The sequence below is a fragment of the Primulina eburnea genome, chromosome 13 (genome assembly GCF_022965805.1).
Source record: "Primulina eburnea isolate SZY01 chromosome 13, ASM2296580v1, whole genome shotgun sequence".
Classification (NCBI taxonomy): Eukaryota; Viridiplantae; Streptophyta; class Magnoliopsida; order Lamiales; family Gesneriaceae; genus Primulina; species Primulina eburnea.
In genome coordinates, this window is record NC_133113.1 from 3,237,555 (window position 1) to 3,264,969 (window position 27,415).

At 33.2% G+C, this 27,415-nt stretch overlaps 2 protein-coding genes and 1 long non-coding RNA gene across 3 annotated transcripts; 1 reads left to right on the forward strand and 2 right to left on the reverse strand.

Annotated features, from left to right (window-relative positions):
- Positions 1 to 11,076: 11,076 nt before the first annotated feature.
- Positions 11,077 to 12,833, reverse strand: LOC140810311 (uncharacterized). The gene is made up of 2 exons (XM_073168184.1): positions 11,734 to 12,833; positions 11,077 to 11,495 (listed from the first exon to the last, which is right to left on the reverse strand). Exons 1-2 carry the CDS (start codon positions 12,790 to 12,792, stop codon positions 11,097 to 11,099), a joined length of 1,458 nt encoding a protein of 485 aa, XP_073024285.1. The 5' UTR covers positions 12,793 to 12,833; the 3' UTR covers positions 11,077 to 11,096.
- Positions 12,834 to 16,755: 3,922 nt separating this feature from the next.
- On the reverse strand, positions 16,756 to 18,421 carry LOC140810169 (uncharacterized). Its single transcript, XM_073168031.1, has one exon. The coding sequence runs from the start codon at positions 18,201 to 18,203 to the stop codon at positions 17,016 to 17,018; it is 1,188 nt and encodes a 395-aa protein (XP_073024132.1). The 5' UTR covers positions 18,204 to 18,421; the 3' UTR covers positions 16,756 to 17,015.
- Positions 18,422 to 24,456: 6,035 nt separating this feature from the next.
- LOC140808754 (uncharacterized) lies at positions 24,457 to 25,547 on the forward strand. The gene is made up of 3 exons (XR_012113008.1): positions 24,457 to 24,627; positions 24,748 to 24,787; positions 25,320 to 25,547. It is a non-coding gene; the product is annotated as an uncharacterized lncRNA (long non-coding RNA).
- The last annotated feature ends 1,868 nt before the right edge of the window (positions 25,548 to 27,415 follow it).

The following is a 27,415-nucleotide window of genomic DNA, read 5'->3' on the forward strand; positions in this document are numbered from 1 at the left end:
CATTGCACAAAATGTAAAGAAAAATATTACTAAAAAAGTGCAGTAAAAGCTCAGATTTCATGGTGGAGGGGACATATTTTTATTATGAATGGGACAGATATATAAATTATAATTATACTTATACAAGATTCATTGCACGCAATGAATCTTGCATAATTTCAAACAATAAATCATCACAACATCGGAAAGTCGCTTTCAATCAGTGTTGGGTGAAGCATGTATGAGTGAGAATAATAATAATTGTTGAGAAGTTTTGGTGTATCAAGCTACTGACGTTGTGTCATTTGATGATGTTCATTGGCTAAGTGGACCGTAAAAAAGTAATGTCAGATCTTAACGGATAGACATACGTTTCTCTATATTCAAGAACTTAACAATCCGACTTATTAGAACTCATGTAGGTACACTCTGCTCTGCCTTTGACTAATAGCTAAAACTTTTGATATAGTGATAAAACGTTTGATTTCTTAGACTGGGAGCAAATTCTAAAATTAATATGGATAGCTCGTCTATGCAGATTTTTTGCTATTTAATTAGTCAAAACTTGATTTTAGTCTAATAAATTTAATTTTTTTGCACATTTAGTTCCAATTTTTTTTTTTATCGCTGAATCACGCAGGAAATGTGAGCATTTCGGAAAAACGAAAAAAAGAGTCAATTTATTGCACTAAAATGAAGTTTTATTAATTAGATGATCGAAACCCTTCCTATTTCTTTTCTATAAAAACTTTATTTTATTGTTATATGTACTATGATTGGTATAATAATATATGTGGATAACCGATTGGATATGACGTGGGAAAATGATAAATAAATAATAATAATATGTTTGATTTATTTATGAGTAGGTCTTGAGACGATCTCACGAATCTTTATCCGTGAGATGGATCATCCCTACCGATATTCACAATAAAAAGTAACGATCTTAACATAAAAAGTAATATTTTTTTCATAGATGACCCAAATAAGATATATGTCTCACAAAATACGATCAATGAGACTGTCTCACACCAAATTTTGTTTTTATTTATTCGAGACTATGATTAAATTATAAATTACAGTTTATCTTTCGGTAATTTGGAGAAAAATGCACATGTCAATGATTTTTTTAAGATTCAGTACCCAAGAGATTTTTTTTGTATTTTAATACCTGGCAATAGACAAACTTAGTTTTTAGTACATGTTTCATGTATTTTTACCTTTTTACCCTTTTAATTAATAAAAAATTATATAAATCCTTATTTTTTGTTGGTATCTTCTATTTCCACTCATCATTCCCGATGTATTTGAATGACAGGTACATTGAATTAAAATAATTTTTTATTTAAAAAAAACAATTTCACAGCTAAACATTGAAATTTTTGAAATACTTAGTTTTACTTGCGAAATACTTAATTTAAATTTTAAAATACCCGATTTAGTAAATAACATATTCAGAATGTGTATTAAAATACTGGATATTCGAATATGCAACGCAAGTTCACCAATTGCTCGTATTTCCATTCAAGATCCATTTGGATGCCATGTTCATTTCGTTTAATTATTTTTTTATTTTTAAAAAACAAATTCGCAACTAAATATTGAACTTTTTTAAGTAATTAGTTTTACTTGCGAAATAACTAATTTTAGATTTAAAATATTTCATTGGTAAATGAGATACTCAGAATGAGTATTAAAATACTGGATATTCGAATATGCAACGCAAGTTCATCAAGTGCTCGTATTTCCATCCAAGATCCATTTGGATGACTTGTTCATTTCATTTAATTATTTTTTTATTTTTAAAATAACAGATTCGCAACTAAGCATTGAACTTTTTCAAGTACTTGATTTTACTTGCGAAATACTTACTTTCAGTTTTAAAATACTTGATTTGGTAATTGAGATACTCATAAAAGTTAATAAAATACTGGATATTCTAGTCGGCAATATAAGTTCACCAAGTGCTCGCATTTCCATCCAAGATGTATTTGGATGACATGTACATTTCATTTAAATATTTTTTATTTTTAAATTCACAATTAAACATTGAACTTTTTGAAGTACTTGGTTTTACTTGCGAAATACCTAATTTCAATTTTAAAATACTTGATTTGGTAAATGAAATACTCAGAATTAGTATTAAAATACAGGATATTAGAATATGCAACGCAAGTTCACCAAATTCTCGCATTTCCATCCAAGATGCATTTGGATGATATGTTCATTTCATTTAATTATTTTTTTATTGTTAAAAAAAAAAACAAATTCGTAACTAAACATTGAACATTTTCAAGTACTTAGTTTTACTTGCGAAACACCTAATTTCAATTTTAAAATACTTGATTTGGTAAATGAGATACTCAGAATAGGTATTAAAATACTGGATATTCGAATATGCAACGTAAGTTCACCAAATATTGGTCTTTCTTTGGAAGATGCATTTGGACGACATATTATTCTCATGTGATGTCTATTTTGTTAAAAAAAAATCAAATTCCCAACTAAGCATGAAACTTTTAAAGTACTTAGTTTACTCGATAAGTACCTAATTTCAGTTTCAAAATATTTGATTTCATAAATGAGAAACTCAAAATAGGTAATAAAATACTGAATATTTCTAATTGCATTATGATGCAATTTCAATGCAATTGAAATTTTAACAAATACATTGTTCATCACTCCTCATGAAATAAAAATAACAATTTATTTCGGTATACAAAGAAAGAACTTACTTTTACTCCGGAACAAGTATGCTATTATATTTTTGTTAAAAGTAAGTTTTATTTTGATCTACAAACAACTTACTCTTACTCCACGAACAGTAATGAACTGTGTTCATTTCTTTAAATGACATGAATAAGTATTCAAATAAATCTTAGTTGGAAAACCAACCATGACTGAATTTACGTTGCATATTCGAATATCCAGTATTCTATCACATATTATGAGTATCTAATTTATCAAATCAAGTATTTTAAAAGTAAAATTAGGTACTTCGCAAGTAAAAGTAAGTACTTCAAAATGTTCCATACTTAGTGATCGAGCAAAACTTTTATTGTAAAATTCTTAGTAAAAATTAATAATATTCAAGCTCGATATAATCGCAAGTGCACGATGTCAAGTAATAATATAGTATACAAGAGTACGAGTATCGTTCTTCTAAGGACTGTATTTCTCAATTATTATTCTCAGTTCTTCAATTTTTAGCAGCGACACTTCAGATGATTGTATACTACTACAATTATTAAAAAAAAAATCAATGAAATGGTTCAAGGATTAAATGATGAAATAAATAAGCTAAAATGATTGATTAAAGTTCAATGAGAAATGGAGTTTTTTGAGAAGATCGGTTCACCTACCTCTCGTTAATATACTTAATTCGTTCGACAATGATCTATGCTTTCGACGAGTTTTCTTATCCAATAGAACATGCCCTCTCAAGCTATGTCAAACCAATTCAAATCAGTGAAGTAATTAAAATCTCTTTAATTATTTATCAAGGATGAATTGCATGTCGTTTGATTAAATCTCATAGCTTTCGACCTACTAGACTATGAGTATCGACGTGTATCCGACTTCATATTTCTATGTAAATTGTAAATCCACGGATTATGCTACTCATTCTTATTACGGGTTATTCTCTCGAAGAACATTGTCCGGAAATCTCCAAATCTTCACTCCAAGCCCATTTTTCTCTTTCAAAGCTTTGTGGCTGCTAAAAAGTCCTTGAACATGTCATCCAAATGCATCTTGGATAGAAACGCGAGCACTTGGTAACTTACATTGCATATTCGAATATCCAGTATTTTAATACTCATTATGAGTATCTCATTTACCAAATTAAGTATTTTAAAACTGAAATTAGGTATTTCGCAAGTAAAATTAAGTACTTGAAAATGTTTAATGTTTATTTGCGAATTTATTTTTTTTAACAATAAAAAACAATTAAATGAAATTAACATCTCATCCAAATGTATCTTGGATAGAAATGCGAGCACTTGGTGAACTTACGTTGTATATTCGAATATCAAGTATTTTAATGTCCATTCTGAGTATCTTATTTACAAAATCAAATATTTTAAAATTGAAATTTGGTATTTCGCAAATAAAAGTAAGTACTTCAAAATGTTCTACGCTTAGTTGTGAATTTATTTTTTTTTGTTTTTAACTAAAGAAAATAATTAAATAAAATGAACATGTCATCCAAATGCATCTCGGATGAAAATACGAGCACTTGGTGAACTTACGTTGCATATTCGAATATCCAGTATTTTAATACTCATTCTGAGTATTTCATTTACCAAATCAAGTATTTTTAAATTGAAATTAGGTATTTCGCAAATAAAACTAAGTACTTGAAAAAGTTCAATTCTTAGTTATAAATTTGTTTTTTAACAATAAAAAAATAATTAAATTAAATGAACATGTCATCCAAATGCATCTTGGATGGAAATGCGAGCATTTGGTGACTTACGTTGTATATTCTAATATTCAGTATTTTAATACTCATTCTAAATATCTTATTTACCAAATCAAGTACTTTAAAACTGAAATTAGGTATTTCGCAAGTAAAAGTAAGTACTTGAAATTTTCAATGCTTAGTTGCGAACTTGTTTTTTTTAAAATAAAAAATTAAATGAAATGAACAAGTCATCTAAATGGATCTTGGATGGAAATACGAGCACTTGGTGAACTTGCGTTGCATATTCGAATATCCAGTATTTTAATACTCATTCTGAGTATCTCATTTACCAAATCAAGTATTTTAAATTTAAAATTAGGTATTTCGCAAGTAAAACTAATTACTTGAAAAATTTCAATGCTTAGTTGCGAATTTGTTTTTGTTCTTTAAGATAAAAAAATAATTAAATGAAATTAACATGTCATAAAATGGATCTTGGATGGAAATACGAGCACTTGGTGAACTTGCGTTGCATATTCGAATATCCAGTATGTTAATACACATTTTGAGTATGTTATTTACTAAATCAAGTATTTTAAAATTGAAATTAAGTATTTCGCAAGTAAAACTAAGTATTTCAAAAAGTTCAATGTTTAGCTGTGAATTTTTTTTTTTAAATAAAAAATTATTTTAATTCAATGTACATGTCATTCAAATGCATCGGGAATGATGAGTGGAAATAGAAGATACCAACAAAAAATAAGAATTTATATAATTTTTTATTAATTATAAAGGGTAAAAAGGTAAAAATATATTAAACATGTACTAAAAACTAAGTTTTTCTATTGTCAGATATTAAATTACAAAAAAAATCTCATGGGTACTGAATCTTAAAAAAATCATTGACAGATGTATTTTTCTCTAAATTACCCTTTATCTTTTCGCCCCTATAAATAATGGTCTCGAGGATGGGTGTGAAGGCAAGTTGATCTTTTTACCATAGAAAATAACGTGGAAATGTATATTCTTTCCCAAAAAAATACATTTACAAAAATAAATATTGAACGCTATGTTTCAAAAGTAATTAATTTCAATTCAAAAAAAAAAATAATTTCAGGATAATAAATTTAGAGTGAGTCTCATGTGAGACCGTCTCACGGATCATAATCTGTGAGACGGGTCAACCCTACCCATATTCACATTAAAAGTAATACTCTTAGCATAAAAAGTGATACTTTTTCATGGGTGACCCAAATAAAAGATCTGTCTCACAAATAATACCCGTGAGACCGTTTCACACAAGTTTTTGCCATAAATTTATTGCAGGTAACCTAATACTTGATGGACCTATATTACCAAACTATCCAACTCTGGTAAAAATAATCGAACACTAGATTTGATCAAATTACATAGATATCACTTTCTTTTTCTAGTTAAACATTGGAATTTCATTAAACCAAATCAAGAATATTTGAGAAATCAAAGCAATAGAAGGAGTGATTCTTCCTACAAGACCAGTTAAAAAAACGATGTCCTTAACTAAAAGAACTCATTCGCTGATCGATTAATAAAAACAAAAAGTATATAAAAGATTTTTTTTTTCACTAAAAATAGAGTTGTTCGCATAGAACCATTTTTAGATTATTGTTCGGATACATGATCTTTTATAAGTCAGATCTCAAAAAGTTTATATTTTCAACATCAGCTTATGGCTTCCTCTATAAAATTAACAATTTATTTTTTTATTTTACTATTATACACAAAAATAAAAATTATTTCTCTATATATGAGAAAATTATTCTGTTAAAAGTAATATTTAATAAAATTATTTAAAATAATAATTTCTCTATCTGAACCGATGCTTTGGCCATTGGCTCCATTAATTGTGTTCGGATGGACGGAATATATGGTTAGAATGATTAAAATATGAGCATCGCTATCTCAATTAATCTCCACCTTATTCATTGCATTCTTATTAAAAGCCACGCTGAATATTTAAATATATATTTTATTTAATCATTTAAATTTGATAAACTTTTGTATAATTTTTTTACTTAATTTTAAGGGTTATAAATGTATTTTATTTAGAAGAAAATTTTAATTTACTTGAATTTCTGTGAAAAAATCCAATTTAAAACGACGGAAGTAAAGAAGTAATTGCTAAAATGATTATATTTTTAGCGATGAAATACGTTAGAGTAACTAACTTTGGTATTCCATTAAACACAAAATCTTCTTTCCCAAAATATCTTTCTTATTTTTATTATAAAAACTTAAAAAATAAAAACACAAATTACACAATTAAATATTGAAATTTTTGCTCTAATATGATTGTATTTTACATTAATTTTTTTTTATAGATCTACCAAATTTTGGTTGTCGTCTCATATTATAAAAATTGTACTCATTTATTAGGTTAAATAGTAATAATATCCCAAGTAAAAAAATCGTTAAATTAAAATATTTATACTGATAACGTCCCGAAAATTATTTATAATTAGTATACTGATTGTACCGAATTATTTAATTATACCGAGATTTCGATACGATAGCGATATATATCTTTTTATGCCGAAAAATATTTTGTATTTTTTAAAATTTTAACTTTATTATTTCAACTCTTGGTCTGACCAGTTCTTTGGTTTCTAAAATTGTTTTACTTTTCTATATTTTTGATATAATATATGTTAGGCTCAATTATTAAAAGATCATTAAGTATATAAAAGGCCCACACTTGACCAGAAAAGAATTATTGAAAAGACCCACCTTAGTATTCGGAGAGACCAATTGAAATATTATTTAATTGACCAAATCAATGGCCCAATAATTTGAATGCTTATCTAGTTGAAGTTTGATGTGATACGGGGTTGTCTAATGATGATCTTTAAATGCGGGACATTGGCCGGTCTCCCGCCGTCGATTTTTTTTATGTTCAATCCTTGGATACTTTTTTAGTACCACATTTTCACATGAAATGTACCACATTTCTACATGAAGTGTACCATATTTTGTATGACATAGTACCACAATTTTGTGGGCAGGGAGTGAACCCAAAGAAATGTTTTGATTGGAGATTTTTCACCAACTTCCCCTCTTTAAATGTGATAACAAAAACAAGGAATGTCCATTTTTTAAAATAAAAATTTAAAAAGAATTATTTCAGATTGTTTATCTTAATTTTGAGCAAAAAAAAAAAAAAATTGATTTGAGATATGGATTTAAAATTAAAAATCACATCTAATTTATTGTTAGGTTGCGGAAATACTAACAATCTTGATTTTGATGATAACACAATTTGTTATTGTGTTTATAACATATTTACTCAAGCATGAAGTTGCTACCTCAAGTTGGAAGTTGAAACTCGAATTTTGCAAACAGCTAGACTCTGGCGAACTTCAGTATTTCAATGATATCTCATAGTTCAGCGATCTAAATGTCCAGTGGTGAACATAAAACTCAATTTTCTACAAGTCATACTTCATATAAGTTGGACTAGTTCGGATGTTATCTAAGCAAAATAATAGTTTCAAGATCAAGTTGAAAGTCACAAATACAATAAACAGCTATACTTGACTAGCTCTGACATTTTTCTCATTTATCACAAACCGTTTATTCAAATAACCAGATACCAAAAATGGTTCGAAATCCAACTCAATTATCTAGACGTAATATTTAAGGACAGTCGGGTTAGTTTGGAAATTATCAATGATAACCGAATGCCGCAATATTCACCCGGAAGTCGCGGATAAATCAAACATCTACATATGAGCAGTGCTAGTTGTTCGAGCATATCTCTCTTATATGAATTCGAAATGGTGTGAGTCTTGATTATTATCAAGTTCAAACATTTAAACTCTGACGTCGGCTTTGTGAAGGGCATATGCGGACCGCTTGACGACCTCTCCCAATCGGTATTGGCGGAGGCATTGATTTTTAGAGAAACACTTGGCTGGATTAAGAAATATTTCAAGAATGTGAATATTATCCTTGAATCAGATGCTTTGGTGGCAATTCAAGCAATCAGAGTTCGTTTAGTGGATAATACATATCTAAAAGACGTGACAATTGATTGTATTTCTAGCCTTCAAGAATTGTCGAATGTGTCTTTTCTTTTTATTAGGAGGTCTGGAAATTGTGCCGTCCATGAGCATGATAAAAACGAATCATATATATCTCTTTTAGGACTCGTATCCATGGTTATCTGGCATTTTTTTATTTCAGATTTACGCTTAAACTGTCATTTTTTTTTTTTATTGTTTGTAGGTTTGACCAAAAAGTATACAAATTTAATTTTGGAGATAAGGTCAAAAAATTTAAAACCAAGTAGGAAGGATTCCCGATAATGAAGGAAATAATGATGTAGAGTTTTTCCAATCATCCAAGAATATATAAGATAAGATCGATGGAGTTTTATGATCTTGGAACAAATTTGAGCTAGAAATGTGATTTTTATAACATTTAAAGTTGTCTTCTGGATGAAGGAAGGACAAAAATAGAAGCGGTCCTAGAACAAGACGTGACACGCCTTGTGTCAGTTTCACTTTTGTCTTGTAACTACATGAAGGAATTGGAATTTAATGATAACAATATCATATTTAAAAATCTTAATTGTGGTATTTGATTTGTTGAATATTTTGGAGAAGAGCAGGTCTCTTGTGAGACGGTCTCAGGAATATTTATCTATGAGACGGGTCAACTCTAGCAATATTCATAATAAAAACTTAACATAAAAAATATAACTTTTTCTTGGATGACCCAAAGAAGAGATCTGTCTCACAAAATACAATCTGTGAGACCGTCTCATATTAGTTTTTGCCTTTAGAGAAAGAAAAAACTTTTAAGATATCAAGATATGAAAGATTTGATATAGTTTTTATGAAACCTTCCTTACTGATAGACTACATCCTATCATAGAAGGATGGAGTTAGTCTCATGTGAGACCGTCTCACGGATCTTAATCCGTGAGACGGGTCAACCCTACCCATATTCACAATAAAAAGTAATACTCTTAGCATAAAAAGTAATACTTTTTCATGGATGACCCAAATAAAAGATCCGTCTCACAAATATGACCCGTGAGACCGTCTCACACAAGTTTTTGTCTAGAAGGATGAGATTTATTTTTGAATTTAATTTTTCTCTATCTTTTCTCTTTTATATACACGAAAAAACTACAATCTCAAAGGACTTTTCATTATCAAGACGTGAAAAACAAGGGGTAGAAGACCATTGGACTAGCAAGATTCACGCCATAGTTGAGATTTCTTTTTATTTTTTTTATTTTTATTTCTTTAATTTCATGAATTCAAACATTATATTTTTATCTAGTTTTGATTTATGGAGTAGTCGTCTCATAACTGAGATCACATAGTGCCAAACTTGTGATTGTTGTTTGCATATTGGATTGTTTAGAGTTTTGGCTTATATTATATTATTGATTGATTGCATTTAATCTGGTCAATTAATTGTATGTTTATTATTTGATCTTGATTTGAAAGAAAATAGATTGAAAATGGCTTCAAAAATATTGATCACCACATGGTTAAAGCGACTAAAAATTATATTCAATTGCACTGTACGATTTGAGGTAAAGAGATGAAATTTCATAGTTGTTGAATACGTTTTTATTTATTTAAATTCAATTAAAAATAGTTGGACCGTTAAATAAAGATATGATTATTAATTCTGGAAATAGATTAATAATTAAGACAGATAATTTCATGTTGACTTTAGAATAATTATTGCGTGATCAAATTCAATACGTGGCAATAATTGATGTTTGATACCGTTATGTGTTCCCGATCATTTTATTTGATTCATAAGCTTAATATGTTATTTAATTGAATTGTGTTATTTTCTTTAGAACAATTTAATTAGTCTAATTATTCACAAAAATCACTTTTTTTAAGTATAGATTAAATTAAATAATTGATATATAATAGTAATTCAATAATAGTATATGTCGGAACGACTTGAACTCCATCCCACTGTATTATTATTTAACCTAGTGCAATTGCTAGTTTCTCAACCAGAATCATCGGTCAAGCAACATGCTCGAGATTCCGGTTCTAAGTCTGGGGTCTAAGTGTGATATAGTAATCACCCTTACTTTATTTGCTCTTTGTTACAGCAAGATTTACTCTGATTAATCAAAGTTTCCTTATTCAAAAAAAAATAATAACACAACCATTACATAAATTTTTTGTTTTATGAATATAATTTTCTGGATGGGATTTTCGAGGAGATGATATAGCTAACGTTTTTCGTTATTGTGAATATTTGTTTGGATAAATAAATAATTGTTTTACATTGTTTCATTCTTCACCGTTTCCATAATGGCAAAAACATGTGTGAGACGGTCTCACGGGTCGTATTTTGTGAGACGGATCTCTTATTTGAGTAATCCATGAAAAAATATTACTTTTTATGCTAAGAGTATATACTTTTTATTGTGAATATCGGTAGGATTGACCCGTCTCACAGATAAAGATTTGTGATACTGTCTCATAAGAGTATTACTTCGGGTCGATTCGTTTTTCTACTGAAATTGTCGATTATTTTGGGTCGAGTTTATTCGATTTGGAAAATTAGTAATTAAAATCATCGGTTCAAATATCTTTGGATAGAAACTACCAACCAACATGTGATGAAATTTGTTTTTGAAGTATATATTTTTGAATTCAAGAATCAATAGGGTAAGGTAACATTAGAATCAGCTGCAACCACAAACATTCGAAGCATGATTTGTACCATTGATTGAACCTTGTGATCGTGTCTTCCTCAATTTCACCTCATTAAGCACATATCTAGCCCACTCGGAGAAATAGCTCTCATTATGACCAATCCTGCTGTTCTTGAACAACGACATGCAACGACGATCATCCTCGGGATACGGGCATCGATCTCCTACCGAGTCCCGCCACGCCCCCTCGTGTTTCATTCCAGACCAACTAGCTAGCCAGTGGTACACGAATTGCCCCATTCCAGCTAGTTCCAGCCACCCCTTAGGGAAAAACTCCATCACACTGCTGTTTCTATCCATTAGTATCATGTTAGACAGTTGAGCTCCATGTGGAGATATTAGAATATCAGTTGAGCTCATCACTTTCACCTGTAAAAAAGAGCTACCTCGATGCTTATACATACGTAGGAGCGAATTTGAATCCGTCATGGCACGATGCGAGGCACGGACGAAGAAATTATGAGACTTTTATCAGTTCTTTACTTTTTTTTTCAACCCAAAAATCTATCTAGTAGCCATAGTTCGAAAATATTGTAAAGAGGGATCATCGAGAGAGAAAAAAAAAGAACATTGAAATTAACTAAAATGGAATTAGTCGAATTCTCACTTGCTCACAGAAGGTAAGGTTATCTGAATAAGCCACCATCAACCTGCAGCCCTCCACCTTCTTGCACTCCTTTCCGAATATGCGGATGACTGCCGATGAATTCTTGAATGATCTAGCTCCATTCCTCATAAACATAGTCACCCCGATTGTGCGAGACGGAATCCCCTCCGAGCTGACACTGCAATACATCCTAGAGTTGCATCTCATTAGATCATACACTTCCATTCTCTTCTCTCTTGACATCCCACCTTCATTGTGCCTCATAACAACAGCTTCCTCGAGACAAGCTGGAGCAGTATCATTGCCATCAAATTCGTTTCCATCAAAAGTTTCGATATAAATTCGTGTATTGAACGTGGCTGCCAAAAGGGTTCTCAACCATGGTGCCATATCAGTCCTTAGTTCACCCCAATGGTACAAAATCCATCGTCTAGGTCGAACCGTGCATTGGTGATTGATGTGCCACGCTACAAACGGCATTAGCGCAGATAAACCGTGCCATATGTTAGAGTAGTCATAATGGTTGTATGACACGAAGGTGATCTCTTTCATTAGTGTGGCATTCTGAGGCAAGGCTTCCGGCCAAGCAAGCGCGTACGAATTCCACGATCCATCGTGCTTGTTACGTCCCTTTAGGCATAAAACCTTACCTCTCGACGATTTGGAAGGGAAGTGCTGGTATTGAACCTCGCCTTCTTCACGTGTATCATGCAAAGAACTCATAAACCATGTGTTTCCTTTCGTAGCCGAACTTGCGAAACGCAAGTCCTTCAACGGGAGAAACGTGACTGACTCGCGGAGCTTGGCCGACAAAGATTTCAGTGCTTGTTCACACTCCTGGACATCCGAAAGAATCGAGTTCGAGGCAGGTTCTTGCCACTGGTACATGAAACTAGGCAACGTTTGTAGCCACCTGATTTGGAAAAAACCGAAGAACGCGGCGAATGAGGCAGCAAGATAGATTAAGGAGCGTCTTCGCGACGCTTTGTGCTTAGATTTGGGTAGCGGATTTTCATTGTGTTTGAAGGATTCTTGCAATTGTAAAGTTGCTTTGTTCATAGCTTGAATGTTGAGCCGAAGAGGAATTGAAAGCAGTGCAAGAGAACGTAATTTGAAATAATGACTGAATAATTGGTGTGTCTAAATTTCTTGATAAATAATTTATGTAGCATCAAATATGACTCACGTGGCATGGATTAAGGTCGTGAATTCCGTGGGCAAACATGAATGTCTCGGTCGGCCGCATGCAAACCTACAATTCTTTCATGCTTTTGAAGGAATTCTTCGCTAAGTGCGTAGCTGCTCCTTTTCACGTGGATCATTCGTGGAACTCATAAAATATATTTTTGCATCAAAAACAAAGAAAAACACCAAAAGAAAAGAGGACAAGAAGCATAGAGAAATAGCTTTGCGCTTAAAAGCCATAACATCAACATATTCGGTTTGATCTTTGAGGAGATGTCCAACAAATTGGTAGAGTATGTATATTCATGATCGATCGATCATACGTTCAATTCCATGTCAATACTTTCTTGACTCTTGAGCAAATCTGTGGCACAAAGTTTGCCTAGTGATCATTCTCATTTCGTGTATGCTTTGCACCTATCATTAATTTAAAATCATACCGTAATTCAAATGTCATTTCTTGTAAATAAAAAATATTGTGACGGTTAATTGTAAGAGTGTCAATTCGGGTAGGTTGGGTCGAATTGAGCAATAGTACTATTCAAAAATTGTCAAACCCGTATTCGAACTCGAACTCGAATCAACTCGATCAACCCTATTAACTCGATTTTGATTTTCCTTAAAATAAAATTCAAAATAATAATAATAATAATAATAATAATAATAATAATAATAATAATAATATTTTAATTTAAACACATAATAAAAAAATCTCACTTATATATCAGATTTAAATTTGAAAAAATCTAATTGTAGAAAAATAAAATATATTTACTAAATCAAATAAACAATAAATATATAAAATGTAGGCAATATTTATTAATTATATTTTCTAAAAAAAATTAACATTTTCGGGTCAACTCAGGTCAACCCGAACCCAACCTACTCGATCATTTTTTCGGGTCAGCTATCGGGTCCAACTCGATCCAACCCGAGAACCCCAAATCAAACATGATTTTTTTTCGGGTTGAACCATGTCAAGTTGTCGATCATATCTGATTTTAACATCTCTAATTGTCAAGTGCGATCTTCTTTAGGAATAGTCACAAGCGTTAAGGAAAAGGGTTAGAAGTCTCGGTTATTTATTTATTTTTTTAAAAAAATACTGCATGGGTTGAATTTCTTCAATCTCCAGTTTAAGTATCTTCACCTCCAACAAACTCAACTCTACTGTATGATACAGTAGAGCAATCTTTCAAGAAAAGAGCGTGCAATCCATTCCAAGAACCGCGTATATTGCTAGCACCATCATATCTCTGTCCACGCATGTTGTGGATATGCAAGTCATAATGACCAAGTGCATCAGATATTTCTTTCTTAAGTGTTGCAGCAGTTGTATCTGTCACGTGTACAATGGCAAAAAACCGCTCACGTAAAAAGCCTTCAGTATCCACAAATCTTAATACAATAGCCATCTGCTCCTTGTTAGATGCATCTCTCGCTTCATCAACTAAAATGCAGAATTTTGCATCTCCAATTTCTTTACGGATCTTGGCTCTCAATTGGTTGGAAATGATATTCAAGACATCTTTCTGAATATCTGGTGAAGTATACTTTGCATTCTTAGGAGCTTTCTCTAAGACGATGTCCCCAATACTTTTATTCATTTTTCCTATAAAATTTATCATCTCGATAAAATTTCCACGATTATTAGAAGATGGAGATTCATCATGCCCTCTAAATGCGCATACTTGCAAAGTGAGCCATCTAACGCTTTCAATAGTTGCTGTTAGCCGCAATCTGTTCTTCTGCTTTTCTTCTGAAGATTGTGCATTTATCACTTTGTCAATATGACGAGGTATATTCATCAAATTATCAAGATATTCCACAGCATTGTTATGTGGTGAAGTACTGCATCCTATATGCATAAAAAATGCACATCTATCGCCATCATTAACTCGCTTCCAATATTTGAATCCATCCATTGTAAATGCAGGATTACGAGGATGCTTATGTTCAAACAAGAAGCACGGAAAACAAAATGCAGCATATTTCGAAGGAGAGTACTCTAACCAAGTAAATTTTTTAAACCAGTGACTTTGGAATCGTCGATTTTGACTTCCAAATTTGGTTGGTGGATACTCTTTCTTAATTGGTTGATATGGCCCCATCTTGATATAAGCTCTTCTAATTTCATCCATTTGATTAACAGGATATTTCCATATCGGAGTACGTAATGCCGGATCAGGTTCAAGAGAACTCACATCAACATCAATTCTAGGAGATTTGTTAAGCTGTTGATCACTGGGATTTGAGACATCAATATTGGATGGAGAATGGTCTTGACTTACCGATGTCTGCTCTTTTTGTTTAAAAAATGAGTCGATGGTTTTCCTTTTCTTCATTCTTGAGTTTCTTTTCTCCTTGGTACCGTCTACACCATAATAAAAATGAACTCAGAAAACATTAACTTCACAAGTTGCCACTGAATCGTGATATTTTAACTTCACAAGTTGCTACAGAAAACAATAACTTCACAACTAAGTATACATGTACTCCAAAAGTAAAAACCATGTGGGAATCTGGGTAGAGAAGCTTCTTCATAAAAATTATATATTTTTTAATTTTTTTTCTAAATGACATGTATTATTATTATTATTATTATTATTATTTTTAGAATAAGTAGTAGTATATTAAATCGGCCCTGTGTCCGAGAGAATTGTGTATGCTAAAATTGTAATATTGAGAATTACATTGTTTCAAATAAGCAAGGACTAAACTCATTTTTAACTATATAATCACATAAAGGGATGCAAATGGAACCATTTGTGTCAACAACAAGAACAAAAGGGTACCTCAATATTACAATCTAAGCTTTTTATTCCCTTCATAATCACTACAAACAGGGAGAGCTTACTCTTGACTACAAAAAACATCCATCCAGTAGATTAAATATTTTCAAAACTCCCACCTCACAATCAGATTTAAAAAAACAGGAAATTTGGATTTGAGAATTGATAAATACCTTTCTTGTGTTGGTTGGCCCTTGAGAATCGAGAGTGGAACCTGAGACTGGATTATTAGACCACTGGGCACTGGAGCTTGGAGGCGTGAGTGAATAGGAGAACCGAGAATGGGATTTGGGAATTGAGGGGTTAGGAGTCTTAGGACGTAAGGTTAAATATATTTTTTTATTTTGTATATTATTATTATTATTATTATTAGTAATATTATTATTATTATTCCAACCATTTACCATGTTTGTTCTTTTTTTTTTGATAACTATGTAGCAAAAAATGAAAAATAAATAAAAATTAATGGGGCTAATAAAATTTTTTTTAAAATAAAACATAATTATTTTCAAAAAAAAAAAAATTAGGTGGGGCTGGAGCCCAACCCAGCCCCACATATACCTCCGCCCCTGACTGTATCATCATCTCCTCCGGTCACGAAATACTCTCCCAAGTCCCAACTCAACTTCCATCCACCACCCTTCGCTCTCCACTTCGACAACTCTGTTGTTGTCCTCTGTTTCCGCGACATCTTCTGCCTTTCTAGGCGCTCTCCCCTTCGTGCTCTATCTGGGTCCAAAAACACTCTACGTTCGTCCATCTCAAGCCCCTTGATTCTAACACAAGTTTCGGCAGGTAGGCGCTTGAATCCATACCTTCTGGATTTAATCCTGAAACTGAACACAAGGTAAGCCGCATAGTTTGTGCCAAAAGATGGCATTTTGCTGTTTGTACAGCCACGAATTTCCAACAACTCTTGTAATGTTACATGTATTGTACTTTTCCGATCGAAAATGTCTCGTCACAGCAAGCCCAATGGGGGTATTTTTAAAAATAAAAAGAATAAACGAACACCCAAAATAATGAAGAAATTAACAAATGAAGAGAAATAATAGGGGGAGAACAAATTGCTCTTGCTTAGAAGTTGAGAATATCAACACTTTAATGAAAACAATCTCAAGATTTTTACTTTTTGTTTGTATCATACACACTTGACAATAATTCAAATTTTTGGGAGGCCTATCCTTTGATCTGTCATCCCAATTTCTATCTATACATATTATAATATAATCATTGTGTGAAAAAACTCTCATCTTGTTGAGACTTCTTAAAACATCAGATACTGAACAAATCCAATCCGAAAATTCATTGACGAATGGCCGAATCCCGGGGTCCGCAGGAGTATCTTGAAAGAAATAATCTCGCACTACATGAAATTGATCTTGTTATAGAGGAAGAGCCTGTCAACAATCTTCGATCGGATACTTCTCTTCTCACGGCTGTCCTGATGTCGGATTCTTTCGTTTCAACCAGTTCTTGAGCCGAATCTCTGTTAGATTGCGCCGGAAAGGTAATGGAGATTGCATCACTGATCATAGATGCTGATAACGAATCCATCGAAACTGATCTTCTTCTTGGTTGAATCTCATCTAATCCACCATTGGCATCATCTAACTTCAATCCAATTGCATCCCGCGATTCGTTCTCGTCCCCAATCCTTATCCGCAGCTCGTAAGCTTGATCCTCTGATCCTCTCCTGACTTCCCTGTCACTCTCCGAAAATGCAGCCCGACTAGTTTCGTCCGCCAGGCCGGAATTCTGAACAACCAGTTCCTCTGATGGTATTACGGCTACGTTGTTCACAATTCCGGCCCGGCAAACGGGGCAGTTCGTGTGCGAATTCAGCCAAGTATCGATGCAAGGAATATGAAAAGCGTGACTACACTTGGGCAACAATCTAAGAGTCTCGTCTTCTTGAAACTCATTCAAACAAATAGCGCAATCCGTGCCTTCAACGAGGCCATCCCCTTTCTTATACTTTACAATCGCAATTTTGCTGATAACAGATGGCTCGAGACCCACGGTCCTGATATACCAGAGGTAATGATCCACCACGGGCCCTTGTTCGGCATCGAGAAAATCATTCGGGCCCAGCTCTTCTTCCTCCCGCCGCGGTGGTCCCCGTCTCCTCCTACTCAAGCTGCGCCAGTTCAGATTAAAGAACTTGTAGATGGTGAAGCAAGAGAAGAGAAAGAAACAGGTGACCAAGATGGCTAAGGTGATGACGAGAAAAAGAGACAGCCTGGAGGTATGGTCCGGGCTGCTATAACCACCGGCGAACTCCGGCGGTGGTGGGAACAGAAATTTTACATCAATACAATTGGAGATGCATAAATTCAAACATTTGGATGGGCATATTCCAGACGGCCGGTTTGTTGTGGGATCGCAGAATAGCTCGCATGATCGGGCTGTGGTTTCAGAAACATCGGATTCATTCAGCAATTTTCTGAGGCGAAACGCCATGGGAGGTTGGGTGTGAAATAAGAAGATCATTAAGGGTTAGTTTGGCCGATTCTTGTAGAGAGTGGAGAGGGTGTGGCGTTGATTTGACTCTTTGTGTCGTCTAATGTTCTTGGCGGCTGACGTTTTCGGGCTTGGATTGGAGGAGCGATTTCTGGGCCAGCCCGAATTGATAAATTCTTTTGGTTTTAGGCGTTAGGTGTTCGTTGGATGGATGTAAAATCTTTTGGTTTAGGAGTTAGGTGTTATTTGGATATATAATTAATTGTTTGGCTAAAATTATTTGAGTAAACTTATAATATTTTATATTTTATGAATTGTAATGATCCGTGAGACAGAATAACTCTACTAATATTTATAATAAAAATTAATATTTTTGCAATGATAACTCAAATAAAATATATGTCTTACAAAAATGACATATGACACTGTTTATACAAATTTTTGTGTAAGATAATAAAGTATGAAGTATTAAAAGGTTTGGTATTATAAATCTTGTTTGATCATCATCATTACAAAGATTGAGTCTCATTTGAGACTGTCTCACGGATCATAATCTATGAGACGGGTCAGCCCAACCCATATTCACAATAAAAAGTTATGCTCTTAGCATAAAAATTAATACTTTTTCATGGGTGACCTAAATAAGATATCAGTCTCACAAATACGACCCGTTAGACCGTCTCACACAAGTTTTTGCTCATTATAAAAATGTGATTATTATTAGCATAATGGAAATAAGTTGTGTCGAGAAATATAAGCAATATTGATTTTGATGATAACCAAATTTGTTGTTATATTTATAACATGTTTACTCAAATGTGTAATTGTTAGTTCAAGTTGGAAGCTGAAACTCGAATTTAGCCAAACTGAAAATCTGACGAGTTTCAGTTTTTTGATGATATCACACAGCTCGGTAATGCAAATGACATAACTTCAAAACCAAATGAAAAAAACTTCAATTTGTGACAAGTTGTGTATGACGTTAGTTGGGCTAAATCGGATGTTATTCAGACAAACTGATGGTTGCAAGACCAAACTGAGGTATTTTGGTCCGCCTGATCAGCTCGGTAATCCAAATGAAATGATTCAGTATGTGTTAAGAAGCTAAGACAATGATTTACAAATCATATTCACAAGTTAAAATCTGAATTGGAGTGTAAGATGCTGATAAATGACGATTAAAATACGAGTTTTGCTGATTTCAGCAGACCTCATTAGTTTAGTCAGTTGAACAGAAGAGCAAAACTAAATGACTAATTGAGAAGGTTCAATTAAGCAAGTTCAGTTTAGCAAATGAGCTAAATTGAATGCCCAGTTGAGTAAACAAAATCAACAAGGCAGAAATGATTGTTTTTATATCAGAAAAAATACAAAAAATTTCCAAACGGTCATATTATTGTATTTAACATATATATCGTTATTAGCGCTTATAAATATATCTTGAAGATCAAATATAAGTTTTTGGAAGGGGGAAAAATCATAGGCAACCTACATGAAGAAATTACTAGAATGAGAGCAAACTCAATGTGTGATGATACATTTGAAAGTTACGCACATTGTAATTGATTAAATCATCACACATAATAACTCACACATATACACGAGACTTTAGCTTCAAAGTTTAATTGAGTAAATCTTCATACAAAGACATTAAAGATTGTGTTTGTAGTCTTGGCATAAAAGATGTTAAATATTATGTGAATTTTGATATTGCGGCCTACAATTTAGAGTGTATTTGGAGCTTCAATAAGACAAGAGATAAAGTCCTAAGTTGAAATAAGTTTGTATCCGGAGTTGTGTAAATCAAAGTTTTCTAGTGGATCTTTCTAAGGAGAAGAAAAGGTGATGTATGAGTTGTTAATCTACGAACATCCATAAACAAATTTGTACATATTTATTTATTGCATTTAAATATTGCTATCTTTTTTTAAGATGCATTTTTGAAATATTTTATGTGATATTCAAAATACTCAAAATAATACATATCAAGTGTTTGATAAAACATATCAACCAAGATGTTTTTAGTCATCCAACTTTCATATTTTTTAAACGTTTCACAAAATGTTTAGTCAGTTTCTACGAATGATTATTTTGAGTATCTTCCACTTGGTTTGAAAATCAAACTCTATTTAATTTATCGGTGATCAATATTTTAATAAACCAAACTATTATAACAAAACGATAAACCATCAATCCATCCTATCTAAGTACTTCTAGACAATTTAGACAGCGATTATGTGTAACTGAATTTTGTGCGGTGGCGGTGGGGATTATATTTGAGAATACATTAAATTTTAAGGGAATATTTTGGCTATATAAAAAATAAATAAATACTAAGTAATGGTAACCCAATTTTTCTTTAAACCGCTGATAAAATATCGAATACCTTACTTTGAAATCTTAAAGTAATTTAAATAAATTTATTTTAAATAATTATACAATATTTTAAAGAGTGTAACATCTTATAAGCTCACTGAAAAAAAAAACTTGCTTTGTTAATGTATTTTCACTGTATATTTTATCCCATTTTATGTTTAAAGTGGATTGTGATTAACAAATACTATACCAACTAGAGTTTAAAGTGGATTGGTATTAATTACATCATCGAATGTGCATTTTTTTTTCAAGAGTTCATCACTTAAAAATTTCAAATTTAAACACGCTTGAATTGGATAATTTTGGGATGAGTGAATTCCAGAAAATTTTCTAAAAAAATATTTGAGTGAAAACATAATCATATTGGAAAGATTCATGTTAATACAGTGAAATCAAGAGTCAATCTGGGACTTTAAAATAAGTAACAATACTTTATATCAATATCATATCCAATTATTTAACCTAAACAATCAATGGCTAATGGTATCAATCCTACTTTTTATCAATCAATAACCATTTCATTATTTATCTTCCAATCTAACACAACCAATAAATACAACAATCAATTATCCAAACTTATTAACATTTTCTCGGACAAGATTATTTCACAAGACTTGTTCAATTTAGTTAGCATGATTTACAGGCTATTACGTTAGCCTAAGAAAATAATTGCACGATATAAATTATATATTTCTAAGAAATTTTTATCATTCATATTACACATCAATATCTTTAGAATATTTTATATATCTTTATAAATATATAAAATAGGAGAATGTAAATCATTTTAAAATTGAGGTGGAGCAATTTTGGGGAATCTTGGATAACTTCGGGCTGTGGGTTGATTGTGGCATTTAATCAGAACACATATTTTTAGTTGAAGTTTTGGCTTAAAATATTTAATAGTGGTTGGTGTTTGTTAAGAAATTTAATAGGATGAATTTGGTCAGCAAAAAGTAGTATTAGCTCATGTTTCTACGTTGTTTTTGGTTTCTTGCAAAAAGTTGTGTGTTGAAATAGGAGATTTTCAATATATATTTTGCTCTCGTCTCCTAAGTAAGGTAAAAATTTGTGTGAAACAGTCTCATGAGTCTTATTTTGTGAGACAGATCTCTTATTTGGGTCATCCATAAGAAATATTACTTTTTATGATAAGAGTATTATTTTTTATTGTGAATATCGGTAGGATTGACCCGTCTCACAGATAAAAATTCGTGAGACCGTCTCACAAGAGACCTACTGCCTAAGTAAATGTAGATATTGAAAATTTGTAAGCCGTATCAATTTTATTAAGAAGTTGTTCGACTAAATTTATTTTATACTTGTTATAAGATTGTATATCTTATCGTTAGTTTTAATTGTGTAAGACCTTATTTTACAAATAAAAGAAAACATGTTTGGATTAGGGATGACAATGAGTCGAGGCGAGGGCGGGTTTGCCATCTTCATCCCCATCCTCATCCCGTATCCATCCCCGAATTTCATTCTCACCCCGTACCCGGCCCAAACCCCGCTTTTTCGGGTTCGGGGAATCCCCAAACCCGTAACTTCGGGGATCAATTTCTCATCTCCGCCCTCATTCCCGTTTCAAAAATATTAATATGGCAAGACGATGATGAATTTAGAGATTTTCTCAAACCAAAACTTATTATTATCTATTATTATTAGAGATAATATTAATAATAATAAGATTATTAATATTTTTAAAAACAATATTATTATTATATTATTAATATTAATAATACTATATATTATTAATATTAATAATACTATTATTTTATTATTGATATTATTTTTGGAACGGGTTCGGGGATTTCAGGGATGGAGATAGTAATCTCATATCCGTCTCGAATTACATCGGAGATTTAAAAAAATCTCCGAACCCGAAAAAATCGGAGATCTCCATCCCCGTTTCGTGATTTTCCCTGCAGGGCCCCAAACCTTCAGGGAAAGTTGTCATCCTTAGTTTGGAGAAAACAAGGTAATAAACTGAAAGGTGTTCATATTTAATAATAATAATAAATACATTAAATTATGGGAAAGAAAATGGATGCAATTATTTTCGGATTTATTTGTGAAGATATTTTGGCCTTTAAAATTTTAAAATAAAATAGTAAAAATAATTAATGGTGGCTCATTTTTTTTTTCTGAATACTTTATAAACTGTCAAATTCTTAATTAGTATTTTTATTACCTAATATTATTTTAAAGATTATAAGTTATTTAGAAAAAATCAATCAAACAGTAAGTGTACTGAAAATTTTTCATGTTTTTTTATAAATTATTTTTAATTTGGTAATTAAATTTTGGATCAACAAATAATGTTCCTAATTTTTGACAAATATTTTTTTTTGGAATTTTTAATTATATGAGAAAATATTTTTCCAAATTATTGTACCAACCAGATTAAATTGAAAGCTATTGAGCCGGCCGTGATAATTGGGGTGGATGATCTCTTAAGAAACGAAAATGAAATGTTTTCATGTGTCATGTTATTGACATTGCTATGTTTGATATGATTGTCTAGGTAAATTGTAAAAGAGAGAAGTTGAATCTTAATAGATAATACTGACTTTATTGGAGACAACACTAGCAACAAAGCAAGAGTAAGACCGATCTCAAGAGACTGACATTAATATCAATGAAGCACAACCCCAAAGCCCCTCTCAAATTCACATGTTTGGTTGTCAAGGTGTAATAACTTTCTCTTATTGGTAGAAAAATCGAAATGTGTTATTTGACCTATTGTACGGTTAAAAATATTAAAGTTGTAATGTTATCAACATCTATAGGTTTTGGTAAAGCGAAAAACACTCGGTCATACAATTAGTAAGAGCTACAATTGGTATCAAAGCTGAGCTCCTAATACGATGTGGTTTAAAGACAAACCAAGCGGAAGCTGGTGTCTGGTGAGCATGTGACACCTAGGACCGAAGAGTGCAGGGAGCGATCACAGGTGCCAAGAGGTTGTATGGACGATGAGCGATCCTGACATACTTTTAGACGAAGAAAAACATGAATGAAACCAATCATACACTGAAATGAGAGGAATGTGTGGTATGAAACTATACAGTTGAGAATGATTTAAAAAGATTTGATAGATACTACTAATATCAACATTGTGAATCTTTTTTTCTAGAGCACATAACTTAAACGCTCGAAAGTTAAGCATGCTTGACTTGGATAAACTCGGAGATGGGTGACCCATGGGAGTTTTCTAAGAGCGTGTGAGTAAGGACATGAACACGCTGGAAAGATTAATGTAATAGCCGAGCTTGGTGTACGGTACGGTTTAAGTTTTCATAAGTTTATTGACTACTTAGTCAAGTTTAGGTATAGTTTGGATGTTAAGAGTTTCGATTTATGACTTATAGTATAGTTGGTGGTAGATGTTGTGTAGTTCGATTGTAGCGTCGTTACGATTAAATTCATGATAAATGGTATATTGATCCAAATGAGGTGAGGCCAATTGGAGTGGTTAGATAAGACATAAGGCTATAACTTTCTTATTTTGAGTTTTGTTCAAATCATTGTGGAAGGTAAGCCAAAAGTGTCCCGAAGTGTGTCGTGTGTTTCGACGTTCCTCCAGTGACACATGTTGGGAGAATGGGCATAACTTTTTACTCAGAAGTCCAAATGATCTGAAATTTTGAGAGAGTCAAGATAAGACATAGATCTACAACTTTGTAGTTTACAACCTTTTCTAATTCGGAGGGGAAGAGGCGTTTCTGAAGCGATCTTTGCAGTGCTTGTGCGCAGAGCACTCGCCCTAGCGGGCATTTTTGCTCGCCCTAGCGAGTCTCGTTCGGGAAAAATGGTTTTTGGCCGTGAGTTCCTCGCCCTAGCGGACAAATATGTCCGCCCTAGCGATCCGCACGGTACAAAAGCGTGTTTTGGGTGATTTTAGGCTTTATAACCGATTGGGACACTCATTTCTCTCATTTCTACTCCTCATGCTCGATTTTTCTCTCCAAGGAAGGCTAGGGTTCCTTCATTTCTTCATTTCCTTCCTTTGATTCTTGCATCTTGTGGTTGATTGTTGAGAGATCAAGGTTTTACTTGGTGCTAGGAAGCTAAGGTAAGCTTTTGGTGTTGGAGATGATATGGGTTTGTTGATTGTGTTGGATTTATGGATTTATTGGTATTGTTGTTGGATTATTGAGATGTTGATGGTGCAATACTTGGTTTATTGTTGTAGGAATTCAACCAAGGGTATAGAATCAAGGTTTCCAAGTGTTGTAAGTGGAATTTCACCCTTTGTGCTCACATGACGTTATATGTATTGTGTTTCAAAGGTTTTAATGTGTTATTCCCTTCATTTGCTTCATGATTATGTATTGTTACATTTGATATATATATTGGAGGCATTTTATGTCTCAATTGTTGAAAAGGGAATACAAGAGATTAATGCTTTCAAAGTGTTTGATGAAATGTCAAAGAGAGAGTTCAAATGTTTTATGGATTGATAGATACATAGTCAGAGATTGCATACAATTAGTTGATCAACGACCATAGGCTTATATCCCTCAGAGTTGTCGATTTATATCGATGGGATACGAGCACCACAGACAGAGTTACTATTGATATCAATCCACCATAGTAAAGAGAAATACCATCTCATTGTTATGCTATTGATATGATATTTATTTCAGAGTTGATGGTATTTATGTTTTTAAAGTCATGTTTTCAGAGTATGATATGTATCATTGCTATGTAAGAGTTCCACTTGCTGAGTTTTATACTCATTTCAGTTATTTTCATGTGATGCAGATAAGAGCGACGGGCCGGGACGTTGATTGTGGGCCGGAGTCATATGCATACCAAAGATGGAAGGAAGAAGTTATTTTGCTAGCATTTTGACATGATCACAAGAATGATATTTTGCTTTTTGTTGTATCATTTTATTGATCATGTGTATACTTTTGAATATTTATGAAATGTATTTTGAATCCTTCTTCCATTTTAAAGAAAATTTTAAATTCCGCTGTTATTTTATTAAAACGGGTCAGAGGTGTCACAATTAACGTTGGCATAGTGAAGTCAGTTGGCTGAGCAAGACGAGAAGGATATCGCTAGAGAGAGGCAGGAGAGGCATCAAGCTATTGTTCAGAGAGGTCAGGCTCGAATCAGAGAGGCAAGGATCGTTTCAAAGGGAAGGGCAAGATGGAATCGAGTCCTAGACCACCGCCAGTTCCAGTTGATCCCGAGAAGCCATTGTGTCCTAAGTGTAGCAGACATCATCGAGGAGAGTGCAGATTTGGCACTCATTCTTGTTATCGTTGTGGCACGGCAGGCCACATTGCTAAAGATTGTCCAAGGGGAGCGAGCAAGGATAAGGTGCAGGGTCGCATCTTTACGATGACCAAGGAAGGTATTAATCATGATTCTTCTGTGATCTCTAGCACTATTTTGATTTCAGACCGAGTAGCTACGACTTTGATTGATACTGGTGCTACTCATTCTTTTATGTCTGAATTGTTTTTGAGATCTTTGGGTATAGTTCCTTCTGTTCTTCCCTTCCAGCTTAGTGTTGTTTTGCCTTCGGGGGACGTGTTGTGCCCAACGTCTATTGTCTATGCATGCCCTGTTCGTATTGAGGAGCGAGTTGTTTTTGCTGATTTGATTGTTATCCCGATGGTTGCCTTTGATGTTATTCTTGGCATGGATTGGCTGTCCACCTATCGTGCTGTTATTGATTGCGTTGCTAAGACGGTAACCTTTGCAGATGATAGCAATAAGGGAGGAGTTCTCACCAGTGCAGGTACTTCGCTGGTCCTTCCTTTTATTTCTTGTCTTGAGGCTGAGAAGTTGATGTGTAGAGGTTGTGATGTATTTCTGGCTTCGATTGTGGATGTGGATAGAATGATTAAGTTGAATATAGATGATATTGATGTTGTGAGGGAGTTTGCTGATGTGTTTGAGGATGATGTGCCGGGTTTGCCGCCGGACAGAGATGTTGAGTTTGTGATTGATCTAGCTCCAGGTACGGTTCCTATTTCTAAGGCTCCGTACCGAATGGCCCCTACCGAGATGAAGGAGTTGAAGACGCAGTTGCAGGATCTTTTAGACAAGGGTTTCATTCGTCCGAGTTCTTCGCCTTGGGGAGCTCCGGTTCTGTTTGTCAAGAAGAAGGATGGATCTTTGCGGCTGTGTATCGACTATAGAGAGCTCAACAAAGTGACTGTCAAGAACAAGTATCCGTTGCCACGGATTGATGATCTATTTGACCAACTTCATGGTGCCACTGTATTTTCGAAGATTGACCTTCGGTCTGGCTATTATCAGTTGAAGGTTAGGGAGTCTGATGTCCCTAAGACAGCGTTCCGGACCAGGTATGGTCACTATGAGTTTCTTGTGATGTCTTTTGGTCTGACCAATGCTCCTTCAGTCTTCATGGACTTGATGAATCGTGTGTTCAAGCCCTATCTGGATAGCTTTGTCATTGTCTTCATCGACGACATCTTGATCTATTCCAAGACCAGAGAGCTTCATGCAGAGCATCTCAGAGTTGTTCTCCGATTGTTGAGAGAGAAGAGGTTGTTTGCCAAGTTGAAGAAGTGTGAATTCTGGTTGGAGCAGATTTCTTTTCTAGGCCATGTCGTTTCGAAAGATGGTATTGCTGTAGATCCGTTGAAGATAGAGGCAGTTCAGAAGTGGCCTATTCCTACTACTGTTTCTGAGGTACGCAGTTTCCTTGGTTTGGCAGGCTATTATCGTCGTTTCATTTCAGATTTCTCCAAGATTGCCTTGCCATTGACCAATTTGACGAGGAAGACTGTGAAGTTCGAGTGGTCCATTGATTGCCAGAGTGCATTCCAAGAGTTGAAGGACAGGCTGACGACAGCTCCTATTCTTTCTCTACCCAG

Bases quoted from the DNA above. Each gene is read 5' to 3' on its own strand.
- LOC140810169 (XM_073168031.1), bottom strand. From the start codon at position 18,203: ATGATCTTCTTATTTCACACCCAACCTCCCATGGCGTTTCGCCTCAGA.
- LOC140810311 (XM_073168184.1), bottom strand. From the start codon at position 12,792: ATGAACAAAGCAACTTTACAATTGCAAGAATCCTTCAAACACAATGAA. The intron at 11,496-11,733 runs GTGAGAATTCGA...TCTTTTTTACAG, and splicing joins ACCTTACCTTCTGTGAGCAA to GTGAAAGTGATGAGCTCAAC.